The 19260-nt window shown below is 42.4% G+C and overlaps 1 protein-coding gene across 1 annotated transcript in view; it reads right to left on the bottom strand.

The window, feature by feature from the left end:
* Positions 1-19260, bottom strand: part of LOC108802765 (disabled homolog 2-interacting protein-like) — a gene marked incomplete at its 5' end in the record, with an annotated part of 52655 nt that overhangs the window by 1240 nt on the left and 32155 nt on the right. Inside the window, 4 exons of the mRNA XM_018574621.1 lie at positions 6209-6279; positions 9413-9500; positions 11316-11518; positions 18831-18980. Coding sequence (XP_018430123.1) covers positions 6209-6279; positions 9413-9500; positions 11316-11518; positions 18831-18980 — 512 coding nt within the window. The remainder of the gene's footprint in view (positions 1-6208; positions 6280-9412; positions 9501-11315; positions 11519-18830; positions 18981-19260) is intronic.

The raw sequence follows: 19260 nt of genomic DNA, 5'->3' as shown, positions 1-19260 counted from the left end.
ATCAGGGCTGGGTAAATCCCAGGAGCCGGATAGCCAATGCTCCTTAAACATTACAGCAGTTGTAGTTGTCAATGGGATGGGCTCCTGGAAAAAAAAATCCTACTGCCCCAGATTGGACAGCCTTTTCCCTGAATTCCATACTGATTTTTCCACCCTGGCTTATCCCAAGCGCTATACATACACTATATTGCCAAAAGTATTGCGACGCTCCTCTAAATCATTGGATTCAGGTGTTCCAATCACCTCCATGGCCACAGGTGTATAAAATCAAGCACCTGGGCATGCAGACTGATTCTACACACATTTGTGAAAGAATGGGTCGCTCTCAGGAGCTCAGTGACTTCAAACGTGATCCCGTGATAGCTTGCCACCTGTGCAATAAGTCCATCCGTGAAATTTCCTTGCTACTAAATATTCCACGGTCAACTGTTAGTGGTACTATAACAAAGTGGAAGCAACTGGGAGCAACAGTAACTCAGCCACAAAGTGGTAGGCCACGTAAAATGACAGAGCAGGGTCAGCGCATGCTGAAGCGCACAGTGCGCAGAAGTCGCAAACTGTCTGCAGAGTCAATAGCTACAGACCTCCAAACTTTGTGTGGCCTTCAGATTGGCACAACAACAGTGCGTAGAGAGCTTCATGGAATGGGTTTCCGTGGCCGAGCAGCTGCATCCAAGCCTTACATCACCAAGTGCAATACAAAGCGCCTGGTGCAGTGGTGTAAAGAATGGCGCCACTAGACTCTAGAGAAGTGAAGACGTTTTCTCTGGAGTGACGAATCACGCTTCTCTGTCTGGCAATACGATGGATGTGTCTGGGTTTGACGGTTGCCAGGAGACCGGTACTTGCCTGACTGCATTGTACCAAGTGTAAAGTTTGGTGGAGGGAGGAATATGGTGTGGGGTTGTTTTTCAGGGGTTGGGCTTGGCCTCTTAGTTCCAGTGAATGGAACTCTTAAGGCATCAGCATACCAAGACATTTTGGACAATTTCATGCTCCCAACTTTGTGGGAACAGTTTGGGGATGGCCCCTTCCTGTTCCAACATGACTGTGCACCAGTGTACAAGGCAAGGTTCTTAAAGACATGGATGAGCGAGTTTGGGGTGGAGGAACTTGACCTGCAAAGGAGTCCTGAGCTCAACCAGATAGAACACATTTGGGATGAATTAGAGTGGAGACTGCGAGCCAGGCCTTCTCGTCCAGCATCAGTACCTGACCTCACAAATGCGCTTCAGGAAGAATGGTCAAACATTCCCATATACACACTCCTAAACCTTGTGGACGCCTTCCCAGAAGAGTTGAAGCTGTTATAGCGGCAAAGGGTCGGCCAACTCAATATTGAACCCTACGGACTAAGACTGGGATGCCATTAAACTGCATGTGAGTGTAGATGTCCCAATACTTTTGGCAATATAGTGTATTTTAAGTATTTTTTTTTTGGTTGCAATTTGCGTTTAACATTTACATTTAGGGTATTGAAATTGTTTTTACCCTAGAATCATGACAATGGGAGACCTAACATGAGTGGATTGCAAAGACGTATTATTTAAACAAACAATAATGTAGTTTTAAATAAACGTCATGGCCTATAACACGGTTTATTAGTACAGTAGAAACAGAAATTGTTGTAACTGGAAGTAAATATATCAGAAATCAGTTTCACAGTGCCTGCTTCCTCTTGCCAACTATGGCACTTTACGAGGAAATTTAATATTTAATTATTTAATGAAAGCTCCAGAGTGAACATTAAACATGTAAATCTGTTTTGTTGTAAACAATTCCTCAGAAAGAAAAAATGGTTTGAGTTTAAACACAAATGAGCTGATTACATTTGAAAAAGTTCCTGCTAATCAGTTCCTTTCTGCAATAAAGTTAAGGGGATTTTTACTGCCTACCTGCTGCATGTAATTTTCTTTCTTTTTTTTTGTATTTGACAGAAATTTGTGCGCATATGTCAAAACACAGAGTATTAATGTCAGAACAATTTGGCAATAGATATGACAGATCTGTGCTACAGAGTGCTTAGTCAGGCTTTTCATAAGTGAATTCTGGAAGTGTCTATTCAGAGCAAATTGGAAGTGTTAAGACTGACCTAAAATTGCTTCAGTGCAACAATATAAGAGACGGTTTCTTGGAGCCAGAGACATATTTTGGTATAAAAAGAGTATTATAAAGCTGAATATGACCGAGGAAGACATGAACTAAGCTCCCTAATAAAAGAGGATGGGGCTGATGCTGCACAAGTAACATTTAGCCAGTTGAAGAACAATGGCGTGAGAATAGCTATTAGATTTTAGATTTTCCTTGGCCTTTGCACAAAACAGCAATTCAAATTGTCTGTTATATATGAAATGCACAGTACTGAGGAGTTATTAGTGGCAAGACTATGCAAATAGAGAAGGTATGTCAAGGAGGGGTATATGTGGGGTAGTGCAGACTGTTCTGTGATTGGGGGTTAGATATGGGTTTATGCTTTTTTTTTATTATGCAGCTGCAGAGGGGTTCTATGAGCTCCTTATTGCCCAAAGACATATTTACTTTCAGAATAGCATGGATCATATTTATCTGCAGGTAGAAAAGAAGGTTGAATCATCTTGTCATCTATTTACAATGGCCAGTTTAGTTGTAGAGCTTTGCAGTAAGTAATTCTCCGTAGTCACAAACAAGCTTTTGAGTGAGTGAAACCCAGCATGGTACATTTCTGTCATGTTCACGTTATCATTATCTATGATTTTTCTTTGTCAGTCTGGAAGTCTGGGGGGAATAAAAACTGATATACCAAAGCAAAATTATATCAGTGGCTACATCCCCATCATCTCCCGTATACGTCAAACATGACTAGCATTGGTTTGTTCAAAGTTGGTGCTGTCATTGTGCACAAAAAAAGAAGAGTAATATGATATATGTCTTATATGATGTAAATGTAATGTGATATATTTTCCTACAGGTATGGGACCTTTACAGATCTTAACAAATAATTTATTTCCATCGTGTGTGTTTTATTGTCCCTTCCAGTGATGAATGAAATGTATATACTGTATATAATTTTTTTTTTTGCTCACATCCTGGTTTATAAATAAAATATATGTGAGATTTTACAGCGCCATAAATGTTGTTAGCGCAGAGAAAATATGTAGGGTTCTCAGATTCGCTCTTTGATACAGCGCAGTATTTCGGCAGACATGAGACAGGATATTATCAGAAGCTTCATAACGCCAAACTGAGTAGATTGTTCATGCTTGGCAGATTCTGCATTACAAGGGAATCACCTGCATAATACACAACTTTGTGTAGAGCCAACAGGAAAAACTTGAGTATTAGTGCCAGGTACGATAGTTGTCTATTTATATATCCTTCTTGCTTTCCTGAATTCTGCTAAACTGCCACCTCTAATGCTATATATAACACAGGATGTAACTGTGTGTACTGTATGATGAGGGAAGGAACTGTAATAGAACCATATTGAGGTCTGTTATGCTAATACTATCTATGGCTGAGATACAAGACTTATTTCTGGGTGTTTTGGATATAAGAGGGAAATTAGTCTGTCAGTGTCTAACACTAATTCATTTTTGTATAGTTCAAATTATCATATTGGACAGTGGAAATTTAATTTTTGCTGGAGATGGAGCAGAAAACTAGTAGCATCAAATTGCTCTCCTGCTTTAGGTGGAGATGAGTGTGATGTGATGTGGAGAGGACTGGGATTACATATGAGAAAATTGTTCTCCACTTCTGAATGCATAGGGTATTCCAGGTGTGTAAAGTGCAAATGCAGACTTATGGTTTAGCTTGAGAAGAGTGTGAGAATCTGTTCTTTGTGCTGATAGATATCCTGATGAAATGGTCAGTCTGACATTGAATCTCCATCTGTGAAGTTTTCTAGTGAAGGGGCTGGAGATGACCAATTCCTGAGTCCTAGTTGGTGCAGCTTTCTGTCCATTTCACAATGTATGCATCTGATGGTGCGAAATGTCAGCTGAGAGGGCTCATCACTCTGAAATATGCTGCCTAAATTTGTGTGAAATTTTAAGACCCGTTTACTAAATGAGCGGGTATTCTGATTGTATTCTGACTTTAGTGTCAACTGCTATGTGCACAGCGGGAGATTCATTCATCCACACTGTAGTCTATAATTTTTTTCTTTCAGTCTGCAGGCTGAATGAAAAAAATATATGAATGTGTTCTTTTTTTACATATTTCTACTGCTAGCAAGCAGTAGATATATGCAACAACATAAAAAAAAAGTTACCAAACAGGTTATTACTTACCTTTGTCTCTGCCACTCGCTCCTGTCCGAAGATCTGAAGACTCTCAAGCAACGGTAAAGGATCATGGGGCGGGCGTATGCGCAGAAGAGATCTTCTGGCCGGTAAAAGAGGAGAGACACAAGGTAAGTCAATGCACGCAGCCTGGCAGCGTGCAGATACCGTGGGACGCAGGAGTCAGCGCGGGATCAGAGACTGGCACCAGCGCTGGAGAGTCTCCTGAATACTACTGGAAAGAAGATGATTGGATCAAGAGGCATTATTTAAGGTAAGTCCTTAAGGGTTAGTTCACATCATATGCAGTGCATTCCGGTCCGATTCTGGCTGGAACGCACTGCATCGCATTCCGGCTGGCTCACTTTTTTGTGGGGCAGGAGGGGGCATGGCGGGCCATTGAAGTGATTGGCACTGTAGCCATGCCCTCCGGCCGCAATGCGATCGCCCGCACGGCACATTGTGCCAGCGGTCCGGTGCGATCAAAATGCTGCAAGCACTATTTCGATCTCACCGCAATGGCCCCATCCTGCAACACAAAAAAGTGAGACGGCCGGAATGCAATGCAGTGCATTTCGGCCAGAATCAGACCGGAACGCACTGCATATGGTGTGAACTAATCCTCAAGCAGCATTTGAGGGGGGCAGGGAGGGAGATGTGATTTTTATGTCACTTTTAGTCTATTAGACTGCTGGAAAACAATGTACCTTAACCTGATATCTCAGCCGCGCTTCTTCAGAAAGACTGACACTGCCTGGAACAGAGCTGGCCACCTCGTCTCCTTATAAACTCTGTACTATTCACTAGGTGTGCAGCTCTAGGATTTAAACTGTAACCCATAGCAGCCAGATTTCACTTCATCATTTCTTTTGCTTGTATATTTTGAACTCTCAGATTTTGCGGAACCTTTAGTGGCAAAGTTACACAAAGTGTGGGAAACTGAAAAGCAACTATTTTGTGCTGACTGAGGCCACACGACAGGCCTGGAGGTCATGTGGCAGAGAGACCGCACAACAGATGAGGCGTATTCTTATAAACCACTTTGATTCCACAGTTCAGCAATCTGGCCACATGTAACTGGAAGACTCACTGCAGCCACCATTGTCCCTCCTCCATCCATCAGGGGGCGACACACTGCTGCCGTGGCCAGTATAAATAATAGCAGGCCATTACTATCGAAAGCAGTTATTTCCTGATTGGACACATACATCTTATATATTTGAAGGAATTTAGTAGATGTAATGCAGGCAGTGGCCATCTACCATTTCATCATAGAAGGCGGGAAGGCTAAACGTGAACAGTTGTCAAACATTTTTTTTTTTTTTAAGGAGAGAAGTGGATGACTGCTGTGTTTTTTGTTTTTTTTAATTTTATAGTTTAGTTTAATGCGAATCCTTCAGGTTCCGCAGACAAAGTGCAGGTGGCATCAGTGTTCATATCTCTGCCATACATGACCTTATGCAGGCTTATAATAGGCTCTCATAGTGTTTGTATCTTTCCTTACTATATTATTCTGGTTTCTTTGTCACCCTTGTGGGCAGAATTTGGCAAATGTTTTGGACAAGAAAGCAACAAAAATAGTATTATTTAACATTAAAATAATTCACCAGCAATAACAGGAATCATATACAAATATGTATTGTTATGGCACATTTTTACAACAGTTGAGTAGTTTTTTCTCCAAGGAAGAAAAAAAATCTCTATTTTTGCGTTTCTAGAGATTTCCCAGAATGCATGAGTCTAATGTTTTGCCTCCAGCAGTGAGTGCGTCAGAGCAGGACCATCCATAGTGAGCCGAGTCCGTTATTAGCGGGGTAAACGGTCATGCGTCTCTGCTGTATTCCAACCGTTAACAATTACTGCTGTTTCTGAATTCACCGTTTTCTGTGATCTGCAATTTAGTTGGGTTTGTGGGTGAAATTCCGTTACGTGTTTGCATGCTGTACCTCTCTTTTAGCTGTGTTAGGGCGCTCATTAACCTGGCGTTGGCCGCATCCAGTGAGGCAATGCGCTTTTCCTGAAATGACAAGACAACTTTTGACTCACAAAGAACTCAGTGTTTGCCAGGTGGTTACTAAACATTCTCTTCAAGAAAGCTGACTTTATCTCTATGTAACAGTAACTGAATAACCTTCTGACAGAAAGAAATGGATTGTTTTTGCATTTGCTGTAAAACCCTTTACACCATTAGTCTGTTCCATGTATGGGTATAACTGCCCCCTCTTAAGGTGCCCATACACCTTACAACTATCTACAGATTTTCTGTGGTCAGATGGAAAAAGTGCAACAGATTGGCCCAGGTGGAGATTACTCCATCCACACAGTTAAGTGAAGATGGAGGAATCTGTTGCACCTTTTCCGTCTGACCACAGAAAATCTGCAGATAATTGTAAGTTGTATGGCCAGCTTTAGGTTTGGATATTATGAAAATCAGTTGGCCAGGAGAGAGACAGCTGAGAGAGAAAGAGGAGAGACAACCAGAAGGATGATCAAGGAGAGACAGCCCGGAGAGAGAGACAGGTGAGACAGCAAGCAACACATTTACCTGGAGCAGAACCCCTGTGCCCTTCAAGACGTATCTGTACCCTGTGTTTCAGACACCTCATTGCCCCCCAAGTTCCAGTGTCCCACCGTGTCCCCTCCATGCACTGAAGTTGAAATAGCAGGACTCTGTGGTTGCCCCTGTCCACCTGACATTGTGACATCTTGTGTCTGAGTTTCAGCCGGCCTGAATCCCGGACACAGCACAAACCCGAACTGTCTGGGTGAATCCCGCACAGGTGGCAACCCTATTGCTGAGCCGGAACCAGCGAGATCTTTGTTTTTGCAGATCCTGCAAATATTTATCAAAAAAAATATTTTCGACTAAAGTACACTTAATTAGTAATACACAAAAACAACAAAACTTACCAAATCTATAAGATAAACTGAATTGCCTTTTTGCAAAACGGTTGGCCTCACATCTATGTGTTGTGTTAATACTAGGGATGCACCGATACCGATACTAGTATCGGTATCGGTGCCCATACCAAGTATTTGGGTGAGTCCTCTTACTCGCCCAAATGCTTTGATACCTAGCACGTGTACTTCCTGTATCAGGAAGCCGGGCAGCGCATCATTACACGCTGCCCAGTTTCCTGATTGGCCAAGAAATGGCTCCATGCTCTCTCGTCACTTGTGATAAGAGAGCATGGAGCCGACTTCCCGGCCAATCAGCAAGCCGGGTAGCGTGCAATGACGTGCTGCCCGGGTTCCCGATTGGTCAGGAAACTAGCAAATCCGGAAGCCGGGTGCCGTGTAATGACGCAGCGCCCGGCACTCTGATTGGCCGGGAAGCCGGCGTCATGCTCCCTCGTCATCTCATGGATCATAATATTAAGAAAGTGACCTTAAAGCATTAGTTTGTATTGCTTTAGAAAAAATGTGACCTGTCCCTTTAAGAAAAAGTATCGGTAATTGGTATCTGCGAGTACTTGATCAAAAGTATCGGTACTCGTACTCTGTCTTAGAAAAGTGGTATCGGTGCATCCCTAGTTAATACCCAATCTGCAGTGCCCTGTGTTGGTGTACGTTGTCCATTTTATAAGCACCAAGTTACAATGCTTGGCAATGCATCACAAGACACTGCTGCACATATAGTTGAATAAACGTTGTAGTTTACAAAAAGTAAAAAACACGCACTGTGAGTGATAACAACGCACTGCAGCACATGTGCACAACACAGACCAGCAAGCACCCACTGGTGCACATGTACATTGTGTGTGTGGTGTTTTTACTTTTTTCTCAATCAGTTGTCTTTGTTTTAACAGTACTGTCAAGGAGCGTTAGTGAAATATCGGGGGTCTAAACAGACCTCTTATATTTCCCTTTTGTGATAGATAAAGGGATTGAGGACAGAGTCTTCGATCTCCTTCTTCCCTGCAGCCCCAGCACTCATTAACACTGAACACAAAGGCTTTTTTTTGTTAATTTTGGATAGGTTGGGGAAGTTAGAAACCTCATCAACATTTCCACCCACTTTTTTCCCCAGTAACAATGGTTTCACCAGGCAGGCAGTGAGAAAATATATGCAACAGGGACAAACAAAAATTTGACAGCGGTTCTAGACTCCCCTAATCTACTGGAAAAAAAAGCATTTTGATTTTTGTCTGTGTTTAGTGAGTTCCCCTGTCTTCCAGTCTGGTAGAACATTGCAAAAAAAAAGTTAGGAGTTGTTAATGTCTCTTGTGCCCGGATATCAGTAAAAAATGGTCAGGGTTCTAACCCTTCCCAACTCTATCCAAAAAAAAAAAGAGTTTAGGACATATACTTTGAGAGGTCAGCACTATTTCTCTCAGCACAGGTTTCTTGCCAGAAATGTCTTATTGATGGTGAAAGCTGGATGTTTTTTTGGCTTGCCAGAAGCTGCTTTCTTCACATCCGTGAAATAAAGAATATTTACCAAATCAGCTTTGCCGGTTATCTGTGCTTTGCATGAATTGGCTGAGATCAGTTTACAACAGATAAACGGCAGTGGAAATAAGATACTGGATACAATTTCCTTCTATCTGAGAATTGTAGCGTCAGGTAAGTGGCTGTGCTAGGATATGAATGGCGACTACGCGAACAAATAATAGAAGTGCATCCTGCGGAAAGACTGCACAGAGGAACACTGTCTTCTAGCGGGAATGTTTCCTTGTAATAATTACAGATATGAACATTGAGAACATTCTAAGAATTACAAAGCCGCTTAATAAAATCTAAATGCAGCCAGGAAATGATGTGAAGGCAGAGAGCCGACTTCTGTCGGATTACAAATTTTGATTATGAATTATAATTAACTCAGGACAAGTAACATCGATAAGGCATCTTCATAATTTCATGATTATTAGTGAAGCTGGCCTCATTCTTGCCGTATGAGACATGGGATGTGTGAAGGCCTGATGTGCTATCCGTTAAGTGGCTGTTCAGGGAAATATATAAGTGGCACAGTCTGCTCTTTTCACTGTGAAATTAAATAACGTTGTGCTGAATTAATATTTTCCTGTCTAATAGTGTAAGGCGCCATCCGGAGGCAGTTACGCTGTGCCAGTAACGCAGAGGGCAAGCCAATTCCATCCCCCACCTCCTAGTATTGCCCAAGGACTTGTCATATCAGAATATATCCATACCTGTGCATCAATAATCTTCTGTTTGGAGTCCACAGCTGCCTGCATCTCTGCGTGGTCCTTCTTCAGCTCCTCCTCTACAGACATCAACCTGTGTCAAACAAACCACACAATAATCTACATTTTCTGCTTTATTACCATAATAAACAAATACTGAGGATAGCAAGAAGAAAGCTGTTTTTTCTGGAAGTTTAGAAAGAATTTGCCACAAATTATGCTGTAGTGACGTGTATATATTAGGGCAGTGTTTTCTAAACTATAATATTCCGCAGTTATATTCCTTTCATAAATCCTCAGGCCCCGTTCCCACTGCGCGATATGCAAATTGCGCGTTTGTCGCGCGATTTCGCGAGATTTGCCGCATTGAGCAAGCTTGAATCGCGGCTAAATCCGCTCCAAAAAGGGTCCTGCTGTAGCGACACACGACCCGCGACAGCAGGACCCTTTGCCCCATTGAAATGCATTGGAGCGCGATATCGTGCGGTAATTTGCCGCGATATCGTGGGAATTACCGCGCGTTAAATCGCTCAATGTGAACGGGGCTTTACACCTATCTGACGCTCCAGTTACTTCTTCCTTCCCCTGAGGACTCTGGCACAGGTTCTTTAATTGCAACTGATGTCCTCTATCTGTCTCAACCTCTGACTACCTTGTCCTCAGTGTGTCCTCTTGTCTGCTCCCCTGTGAAAGTGAGTTAGCCTAAGGGAATTGATTACAAATCATCTTTGAAAAGCACGTGGTTTGGTTTCTAAGGGTTTACATGTGGATGTATAATCTACGCCTCTAGTTGTAAACAATGTGAACTATAAACAAAACGTCAGGTCTGTGAGACATCATCTTTTCTCTTGCTGTGACAGCTCTAGGACGATGGGTCATAGCAGGTCGCTCCACGGTCACCAGAATAAAACATTTTTTTGTTGGTTGGTGGAAGCAGTGAGGGAAGATTTAGGACTTTGCTCAAGTTTCTATTGCTTTTGTGACCCTGTTGTAAACACTTCCTCTCACTTCCTGTCTTGGGGACACTGAGTGGCAAGATGTAACGAAATGTTCCCAGGACAGGAAGTAAGGGCAAATTTCCCTAAAGGGACACATCAATAATCCGCCATCCAAAATAAAATAAAACCATATTTATGGAGTTGAATGCTAAACACTGCTTGCTCTTCGTTATATGCAAAGTTTAAGAACAAAGAGAAGAAAAAAAACTTTACTAGGACAAATGCAGTGACTTTAAAGTAAGAAAAACAATTGACAATCGTGTTTCCTCTCTACATGTCAGTGATTGTCATCTCCAAAGGCTAAAAATAAATAAATGTATGTCTGAATAATAGTTTTGCAGAATATACACATTTCAGCATTTATCCCCACGACATGCGGATAATGACACCTCTGAGGCAGTCTGCATCCGATAGAGATGCAGACCATGTAGCTGCTCCCTCAAGTCTGGTACACTGTCCGTGACCACGTACCTGACTTATGAGTTGGCTGCAGGCCACATAGTACCGGCTCGCAGGCTGCAATTGGCCCGCGGGTAGGTACTTTGAGACCACTGCTCTAAAGGGAACATATTGCAGCACGCATTTTTGATAGAGGCAGCCTTGTCTGACTCACAAGTTCCGTGCTTATTTCAGATCACTAAAGCCACTTTTCAGTGTGTGCATTGACAACCCTGGAACTGGTATGCAGCAGAGAGGTTTCAAAACCAATGAAAGTGAAAACAGGCATACCCAATAATAGTAACAGCCGTGCCATTAGGCTTGCTTTAGTAATCAATCAAGAAAAGTACTGTTATTCATGAGATGGACAATGTTAAGCATTTCATAAGTTGTACACAATGTGGGCAATGGTAAAAGGCAGTAGATATAAAGCCCCAATAATTAGACACAAGGGAGGATTCCGATAGTCCTACCTGCTTATAATGCCCTTCATTTGCATCTCTTTGTCCTCCTGCTGTCTGCGCAGGCGTTCCTCACTCTCCTCCAGCCGCGTTTGGTACTCTAGCAGTATCTTCTGTGTCTGGTCGTCTTGGCTCTTACAGCGGTTCTCATATTCTTCCAGCTTCTTGTTGGAAAGGCGCAGCTTGTCCTGAAGAACCATGATCTCCTGCTGGTACTGCCGGGGGGAAAATGGGTTTTAATGGTTCTCCAAACTTTACCAACATAGTGTGTATAATTCATGGCCATTTTAGTACATAAATGTCAGGCCCAAAAGGTGGTACACTCTTGCTAATTACATGTAAAGTGTGGAAATTCCAATTGTGAATTACTGCACCTTAAACATAGAGAATCTTAACAAATAAAACATCTATAACCTACACACAGATATGAGATCACTGTAAAGAAACCGGTTTCCTCTCTGCTGGCAGAAAACTTTTCAGACCTATTTTATCATTCTCACTTGGCTAAAACGATTACGTTTTCCATCAACCGTTCTTACCACAAGCTGCTTGAATAAGCTTCCTGACAGGAGTGCAGCTAACCTGGCGATCAAATCATCAGGAAAAAATCAGAAAGGACATGAATAGTGGCACAGAGCAATTCAATGTCATCAGACAGATTCCAAAGAGATAATGATAAAATAATCTCAGCGTTGATCATAGGTGGAACTGAGTGACCCTCATTTACTTGTGACAGTATTTTTAATTAGAAGTTTACTTGGATGGTGGATTTGGTGTGATTCAAATGCCTTGGTGAGGCAAATGATAGACATAGGAAAATGGAAAAAAGCTGATATAAAAAAAAAAAGCTCTTAGCCTACCCACACAGAGAATATTAGTGATATTTGCTTGTATTTTCTACGTTGCCCAGCCAATACAAAGCCATTTTCATGTGTTTGTAAATCTGCTACAATATCTACCAACATATATATGAGCAAGTTGCTAACATGTATCTTCCCCATGATGGTGTAGAGCCACCAGGAGCACTGGATGTGAAGAAGGGGCACACTTCCTCATCCACATCCTATGCCCCTGTCTCCGCAACCAATCATTAGGTCCGAGCGCCAAGATCCGGGGCATGCTAATGGATAAGCAAATATCAATCAATAGACAGTCCTTATTTGCCTAGCATGTTTGGGAAAGCTCTGATCATATAAGAAAGGTATGTTCTGACAGCTTTGTCATAATAAATATACTTCAATCTCTTCCCAGGACCACAACAGCCTTTACAGGAAAAGGTTGTGGAAACGCTTGAATTTCTTTAGCCAAAATCTTCTCAGAATGCCATACTAACCTGTAAACTCTGCTCCTTTCTAGTAGTTTCAGAGTTGAGGTAGCGATAAGATGAGGAGGCTACCAGCGGCTTATCAGTTGGAAAACTGTGATCAGAGTAACTGTTCCCCCTCCCACAGACATAAGATCATCAGCAGAAAATGTAATTTCACTGCTTTGATACTTTTAGGGCCACTTCACACTTGCATTTTTTTGCTGCATAAATGCAGATTGCAATCAAACAACCCATTCATTTTCAATTGGACTTTAATTCACAATGACAGGCCAAAAAACCTGCCTGTCTTTTTTCCCCCCCCAGCACATCACAAGTAAGGCATGTGTTCTTCAATACATGTGCTACAGTGTATTGATGCTAGGAGGCAGGTGGGTGTGTTTGTTCTGGCCATGTGTGCACTTTGGGGTGCCAATAACTATGGATTGTGGTGTGCACACACACAGCATGATAACACATGTAAAAGAAGGAAGGGGCCCTAAAGGTGCCCATACACTTTACAACCATCGCAAGACCGTAGTCTTGCCTTGGTTGTAAAGTAATTTAAAAAACGTACGATCTGCCCATCTTGGACAGGCAGATCGTACTTGCAATCATCGCAAGCCCGCCCCCCTGAGGGGCGGGCTTCCGATGGCCGCAATGCTGAACGGGCAGTGTGCGCCTCCCGGCAGTGCGCATTTGCCTCCCGAGCATCATTCAAAGAAGCTGAAAATCGTGACATTTTCGGCTGGTTTTTCTAGCATGCTCCTTAGACTAAAGACGTGCGACCGTACAGTAGAAACGGTCGCACGTCTTCATTCACACTGCACAATTCTCGTACGATCGTGGGATTTCCCGCGATTCTCGTACGAGAATCGTGCAGTGTATGGGCACCTTAAGTGTAACTACTGATCAATGGCAAAGACTTTAACATGAACTTTCTCAGGTGTTTACTGAGTGTCTACAGCTTGCCAAATGCTTCCCAGAAGCACTGCCAAAAAAATGTGTATTCAGGAACCCTGAACTGCAGCTGAAGGCTGCTTTCAGAAAGTCGCTCTGCATTTTGTAAACCGTGAATGGAGAGAGAACTGTCATACTCACATTTACAGGCTAATATTAGTATACAGGCTGCAGTCACTCAGAATGTCACCTTTATGTAAGCAGAGGACACTCTACCTTGTATAATCGCTACTGCCGCACACATCCAACACTGACATCTGGCCACAACTGCTCATTAAGGGAAAAACCTGCAATTCATTAAGAAAAGAAGAGACCTTTTTCGCTGTCTGACAAACAGGACTTAGTGACACTTCAGAATAATCATTATTATAATTGTGATGTAGATTTGTCTTTCCTGCCCTCCCGAACTCGGCTGACACTATAATAAACACCCTTGTAGCACTTGAGTGCCGCCATCTCTGATCTGTTGACACACAAGGGTCGCCTATCAACATTTCCATCTATTCTATTAAATGAACACTATTAATTAGCAGATGATTCTTTTTGGGTGTTAATTGAAGCTTTGAGCTGCAGAGAGCCAGATTCTAATAAGTTACCTTTGTGCTGATAATGAACAGCACTGAGATCCTAGACAGCCTCGGAGCTGAAAGTTGTCGGGGTCTGTATGAGGAGAAGGCAAGGAGGCCATTACTGGCAATTATTTCAGCCTGCGCTCTGTGTATTTACATTTTGCTCAGTGGGGGGCTAAGAGCTCTTCCTAATCATTGTGTAAGACTGGAAGAAGCTGCTTGCTTTGTGTGTGCTTCAGGCGGCAGCAGCTCTCAAAGGACACTGTGGCCCGCTGCTTGCAGAGCACCATCCAGCAGTGCCCTGTAGCCTGAGGATAGCAGTTTTAAGGGACAAGCTTAGTCCTGGAAGGATTTCATTTTTTTAATGAGGTTCTTGTGCGGAGATGTGCCCAGGCGGTGGTCCCTTCAGAATGTGTTACTGTCTGCAGCTTGTGATGAGAGCTGGTGAACCAGCCGCACACAGACAAACCATGTGAGATTCTCAGCTCCAACCTGCCATCATGTGAGTGTGCAGAGCTTCCCACCGTCATTATTAAATATGGATCCTAGATTAATTAGAATGTGATACAGTCCTTTATAAAGCCATATTATCTAGGAGGAGGAATTTTAGAAATAGGCTGGATGGGTGAATCTTCCCATCTGCAGGATGGTCACTGTAATCTCCACGCATTAAACAGCTGTAGTATATACTGCAGAAAACAGGAGATATTATCACCTGCCACCATGTCAGCTAAACACCACTTGATTCATCACAAAGCTGCAGGCATTTATGATAGGAACATTTTCACTTCCCATTGCTCATTCCCTCTTTCTCACTTTCAGCCTACCTCATAGGTTTCTGACCCATTGTCCTACCATATTATGGGACGCATTGTAATATACATACCTTAGGACAGAACATTCACCTCCCCCTTCCACTATTACCCTAATTACTTTTCATTCTCTACATATACAAAACCATTTGGATTCTATTACTGGGCGAGATTGTCATCATACCCCTAACGACGAAGATATATCTAATTACAAGATATGTTGTGTTCCTATGCATATAGCTCTATATTTCTGATTCACGCAGTGTCCCATACAGTGTATGGATTTATTCTACCTTTTAATTGTTCTGTAAACTGTTTTTGTTTTCCTCTTTTTTTGTTTTTATATGAAAGCAATAAACTCAGATGGAACAAAAAATGTCTCTCTGGAGTTAAGAATGTGCCACAAAGCAAACTGTAGCTGTTATCATTGCTTTTTGTTTTTATCTGGTGTAACCTGGTGAACCTCTACTATGGCAATCATACAGGGAGACAGGCAGAATGCTGGACTGAAGGCTTTAGGCCTCATTCACACTGCCGTACAATACACTGTGTATATGCATGTATTGTCCCATATGCAGCATATGAAAATAAATGGCTCCATACACATAGCTGCGTATGGAGCAGTATATTTGCGCTGCGTAAAAATGCGCAAAAACAGAATGGACCGAGATGCGTCCGGGCAACGTATTTCTGTGCATTTTACGCGCGTACAGTTCATTAAAATTTCTATTACGAATTATGCATTCTGAGATTGCATATAGTGTGCGTATATACGCAATATACAATTTTGCTCTTTGTGTGTGCATGAGGCCTAAAAGCAAAAATTGCCAACATGCTTTCTTACCATAAAAAAACCCCAAAAACCCTTCCATTACAGCAGGCGTGTGGTAACGCCCCACATTACATAATCAGGATATGTTTCTAAAGCATCTGTGCTAATAGTTCATTGTAGTACTAGTCATCATTTAAAAGAACACTAGAATTGGATGTGATATTTGTACTGCTTTTTTTTCTCCCTCTACTTACACCTATACTAACACGCTAATGCAATGGGTGGTCAACTAGGTAAATATGGAGGTCAACATGAACACCCTTAACATGTCCAGAGGGCCGGAAAAAAGCTTTGTTTTTGTAAATTTGCTGACCCCCCCTCCCAGGGTTGTGTCCATGACAGCCTGGATGTGGGATGGATGATGCAGGCCATCATTCAACATGGAAGATGAGCAGCGCTGACTCTAACTCTGCACTGGGATAAGGTCAATATTGCAATGTATAATTTTTTTAACTTACAGTTACACTAGTGTTTACTACACAGTAAACACTACATTTGCTGCAACTTTACAAAAAAAATGTTTGCAAAAAAAACAGGATGTTTGACTGGCCAAGGAATTGTCTTTTTGGAAATTTTACAGTAAGTCAAAAGTCCTGTTTTCTTATTTGTACACAGAAGAGGTATTCAGGTATACTGGGAGATTCAATAGCAGTCCAACTGAGGGGTGCGCACCACAGTAAACAAAACGTTTTTCTGCACGTTTTGTCGCGCTGAAAAACGCCCTACGCTCGAAAAAGTACATGAGCTTCTTTTTGGCAGATTTGAGCGCTGATTCTGCCATAGACTTCAATGGAAGCGCGTTTGAGCGTTTTTGTGTTCAAAAAACGTGTGTATATATGCGCGTTTTTCACAGGCACACAGGGCACTCTCTGGGGACTGTCAGGCACACTTTTGGACCACTTTGTTGCATCATGGAGGACTCCGCACTGTGTGGACTTGTGGATACAGAGACTTTAATCCGCATGGTGCAGGAAAAGCCATGCATATACGACCTGCAAGACGCAGGCTTTAAAAATAGGAGTACGAGGAAGCAGGCATGGTCAGAAATTGGAATCCCAAAAATCTGGAGTGATTGGGAAACATTCAGTCCCACCGTTGAAGAGGCCAACTATTGCTGCTATACGTCTCTGTTTGTATAGATCCATGGTAACGCGTCTCACCACACACTCTACACTGTCAAACAAGGAAACCGGAAAAGGAAATGATGTATCTCAGGAAGTAGTTTTCATTGGACGGCTTCTAGTGATTTCAAAAACTTGTGTAAAATGCGCGTTTCAATGAACACAAAAACGCCCCAAAAAGGTGCTAAAATGCGCATAAAAAAACGCCCAGGTGTGAACCCAGCCTTAGTTTGTTGAACCTGGAACAGGAGCGGTCCATGTCTGGTTCCCACCTGTGACAAAGGTCTTGGAACACCTCCGGGTGAAAATAACACTTTCTGGAGTCCAGATGCTGATGACTGCGGAAATCTGCTTGCCAATGTTCCATGCCTGAAATGTGCATGGCGGACAGAACTGGAACATGTAGTTCTGCCCAAGCTAGAATGAGATGTCTCTCTTTGAACTGCAATTCTTCTAGTTCATCCCTGGTGGTTGATCTAAGTCACTGCCGTGGCATTGTCTGACTGATTCCTAATCACGTGACTGTGCAGGCGAGAGGTCCAGAGCCGGAGAAAGAATCAAATCACTTGAGTTCTATAATATTGAATTGGAAGACGAGCTTCCTCCAGTGCCAAAATCCCTTGAAGTGATAGTGTGTCCAGGACTCCTCCCCTGCCCAAACGGCTGCCATAATTTATGAGAACCATCCAGATCTTTAGGAAGAATACTTTCCCTGATTCTAGGGCTAGAACTGTGAGCCACAATGCCAGGGCGAGTATGGCTTTGGGCTTCAGGCATAGGTGATGGTCCACAGACTGAACCTTATTGTCCCATGCAGCCATAATGTTGAGGTCTGGAGTTAAACTAGGCATATGGGACTATCTTGAAGGATGCTACCATAAAGCCCAAGATCCTCATGGAAAAGTGAAGGGTCATTTGGCTCCTGGATTGTAATGTCTGATTGTAATGTCAGGATTGATGACCAGAATTGCACCACGTACTAAAGATGGGGCCTTACCAGTGTTTTGTAAAGGGGCAAAATAATATTTCTATCCCATGAATAATTCCCTCTTTCCATGGAAAATATTCACTCTCCAATTTTATCAATGTCTTGCTGCAAGGATTCTATGTCATGTTGCGATCTTACTTTCTTGCACAACTTTGTATCATCAGCAAACACTGAGAGTGAGCTATTTATCCCAACCTCAATGTCAATTATGAACAAGATAAACAGAATTGGCCCTTAGACTTAACCCTGGGGCATTCCACTCACCCCTTTGGACCATTTAGAGAATGTGTCATTTATCCCTACCCTCTGGATGCGGTCCTGCAACCCGTTTTTCTATCCATGTACATATTGGTTCTTCAATGCCCATCGACCTTAATTTGTATAGTAACTGTTTGTGGGGTACTGTGTCAAACGCCTTTGCAAAGTCTAGAAAGACTAAAATCGACTGGGATTCCCCTGTCCACCTTACAACTTAATGTTGTGGTGGCTATGTTGAGTTTCTCTCTAACCTCCACAGACTACCTTTTAATCTGCTCATTGTTTCCATGGATTGTCCATGTAAGGTGTAGCAAAACATCAGTGGAAACAGCAAAGGTACAATCTAGACAGTTATAGCTCACACATTCAGACATCCTTGCAAAATTACTTACAACATAGATTCACCTGTGACAAGAGGATTTTCAGCATCAAGCGAAAAATAATCTTTTGCTGGAAAGATCCACTGGATCTTGCCAGACTGGACATACACCTCACTGAGCCTGGTCTGCCCACTCTGATACACTCTGCTAATGCCCTTCATGGTGCTTTTATTTCTCTTTAAGCACCTACAATATGTTTTTTCTAAGTATGGCTGGACGTTACTTCCCCAAGTGGGGTGGAGGGGTGAGGGATGGAGATCTGAGAGAGGAACATTCTGAGGTTCTACAACCCAGTTGAGTTTACCTTTTCTATTTGGGTCATCTCCTCCTTATTCCTCATATTATCCCTGTGCTTGAAATCTGGCTCAATGCTTTCATCTTCTAACATCATATTCATATTCAAGAGCCATGCGGCTGTGCGGTCCAGAGCATTGGGGTTCACAGGTGAAGGGGCCTAAAACAAAACATACAACCAGAACAAAAGAAAGCAATGAAATTGAAAAAAAAAGAAAAACATGAGCAGCAAAAGAAAAATGGAAATGATCTCTTGTCAAAGATACGGCTGCTAACAATAATACTCTGGAGCAGGCTCTCCAGCAGTTGTGGAACATATTTAACAGCATGCTGGGAACTGTAGTTCTACAACAGCCAGAAAGCCAAAATCAGAAAAAGACTAGACAACTATCTTAAAAATAGCACAGGATTAATGAAATGATTTATACCAATGCACTGCA

Source organism: Nanorana parkeri, unplaced genomic scaffold (genome assembly GCF_000935625.1).
Source record: "Nanorana parkeri isolate BGI_ZX_2015 unplaced genomic scaffold, ASM93562v1 scaffold3100, whole genome shotgun sequence".
Taxonomy (NCBI): Eukaryota; Metazoa; Chordata; class Amphibia; order Anura; family Dicroglossidae; genus Nanorana; species Nanorana parkeri.
Note: the sequence above shows the minus strand (reverse complement) of the source record. Positions and strands in the feature narration are given on the sequence as shown.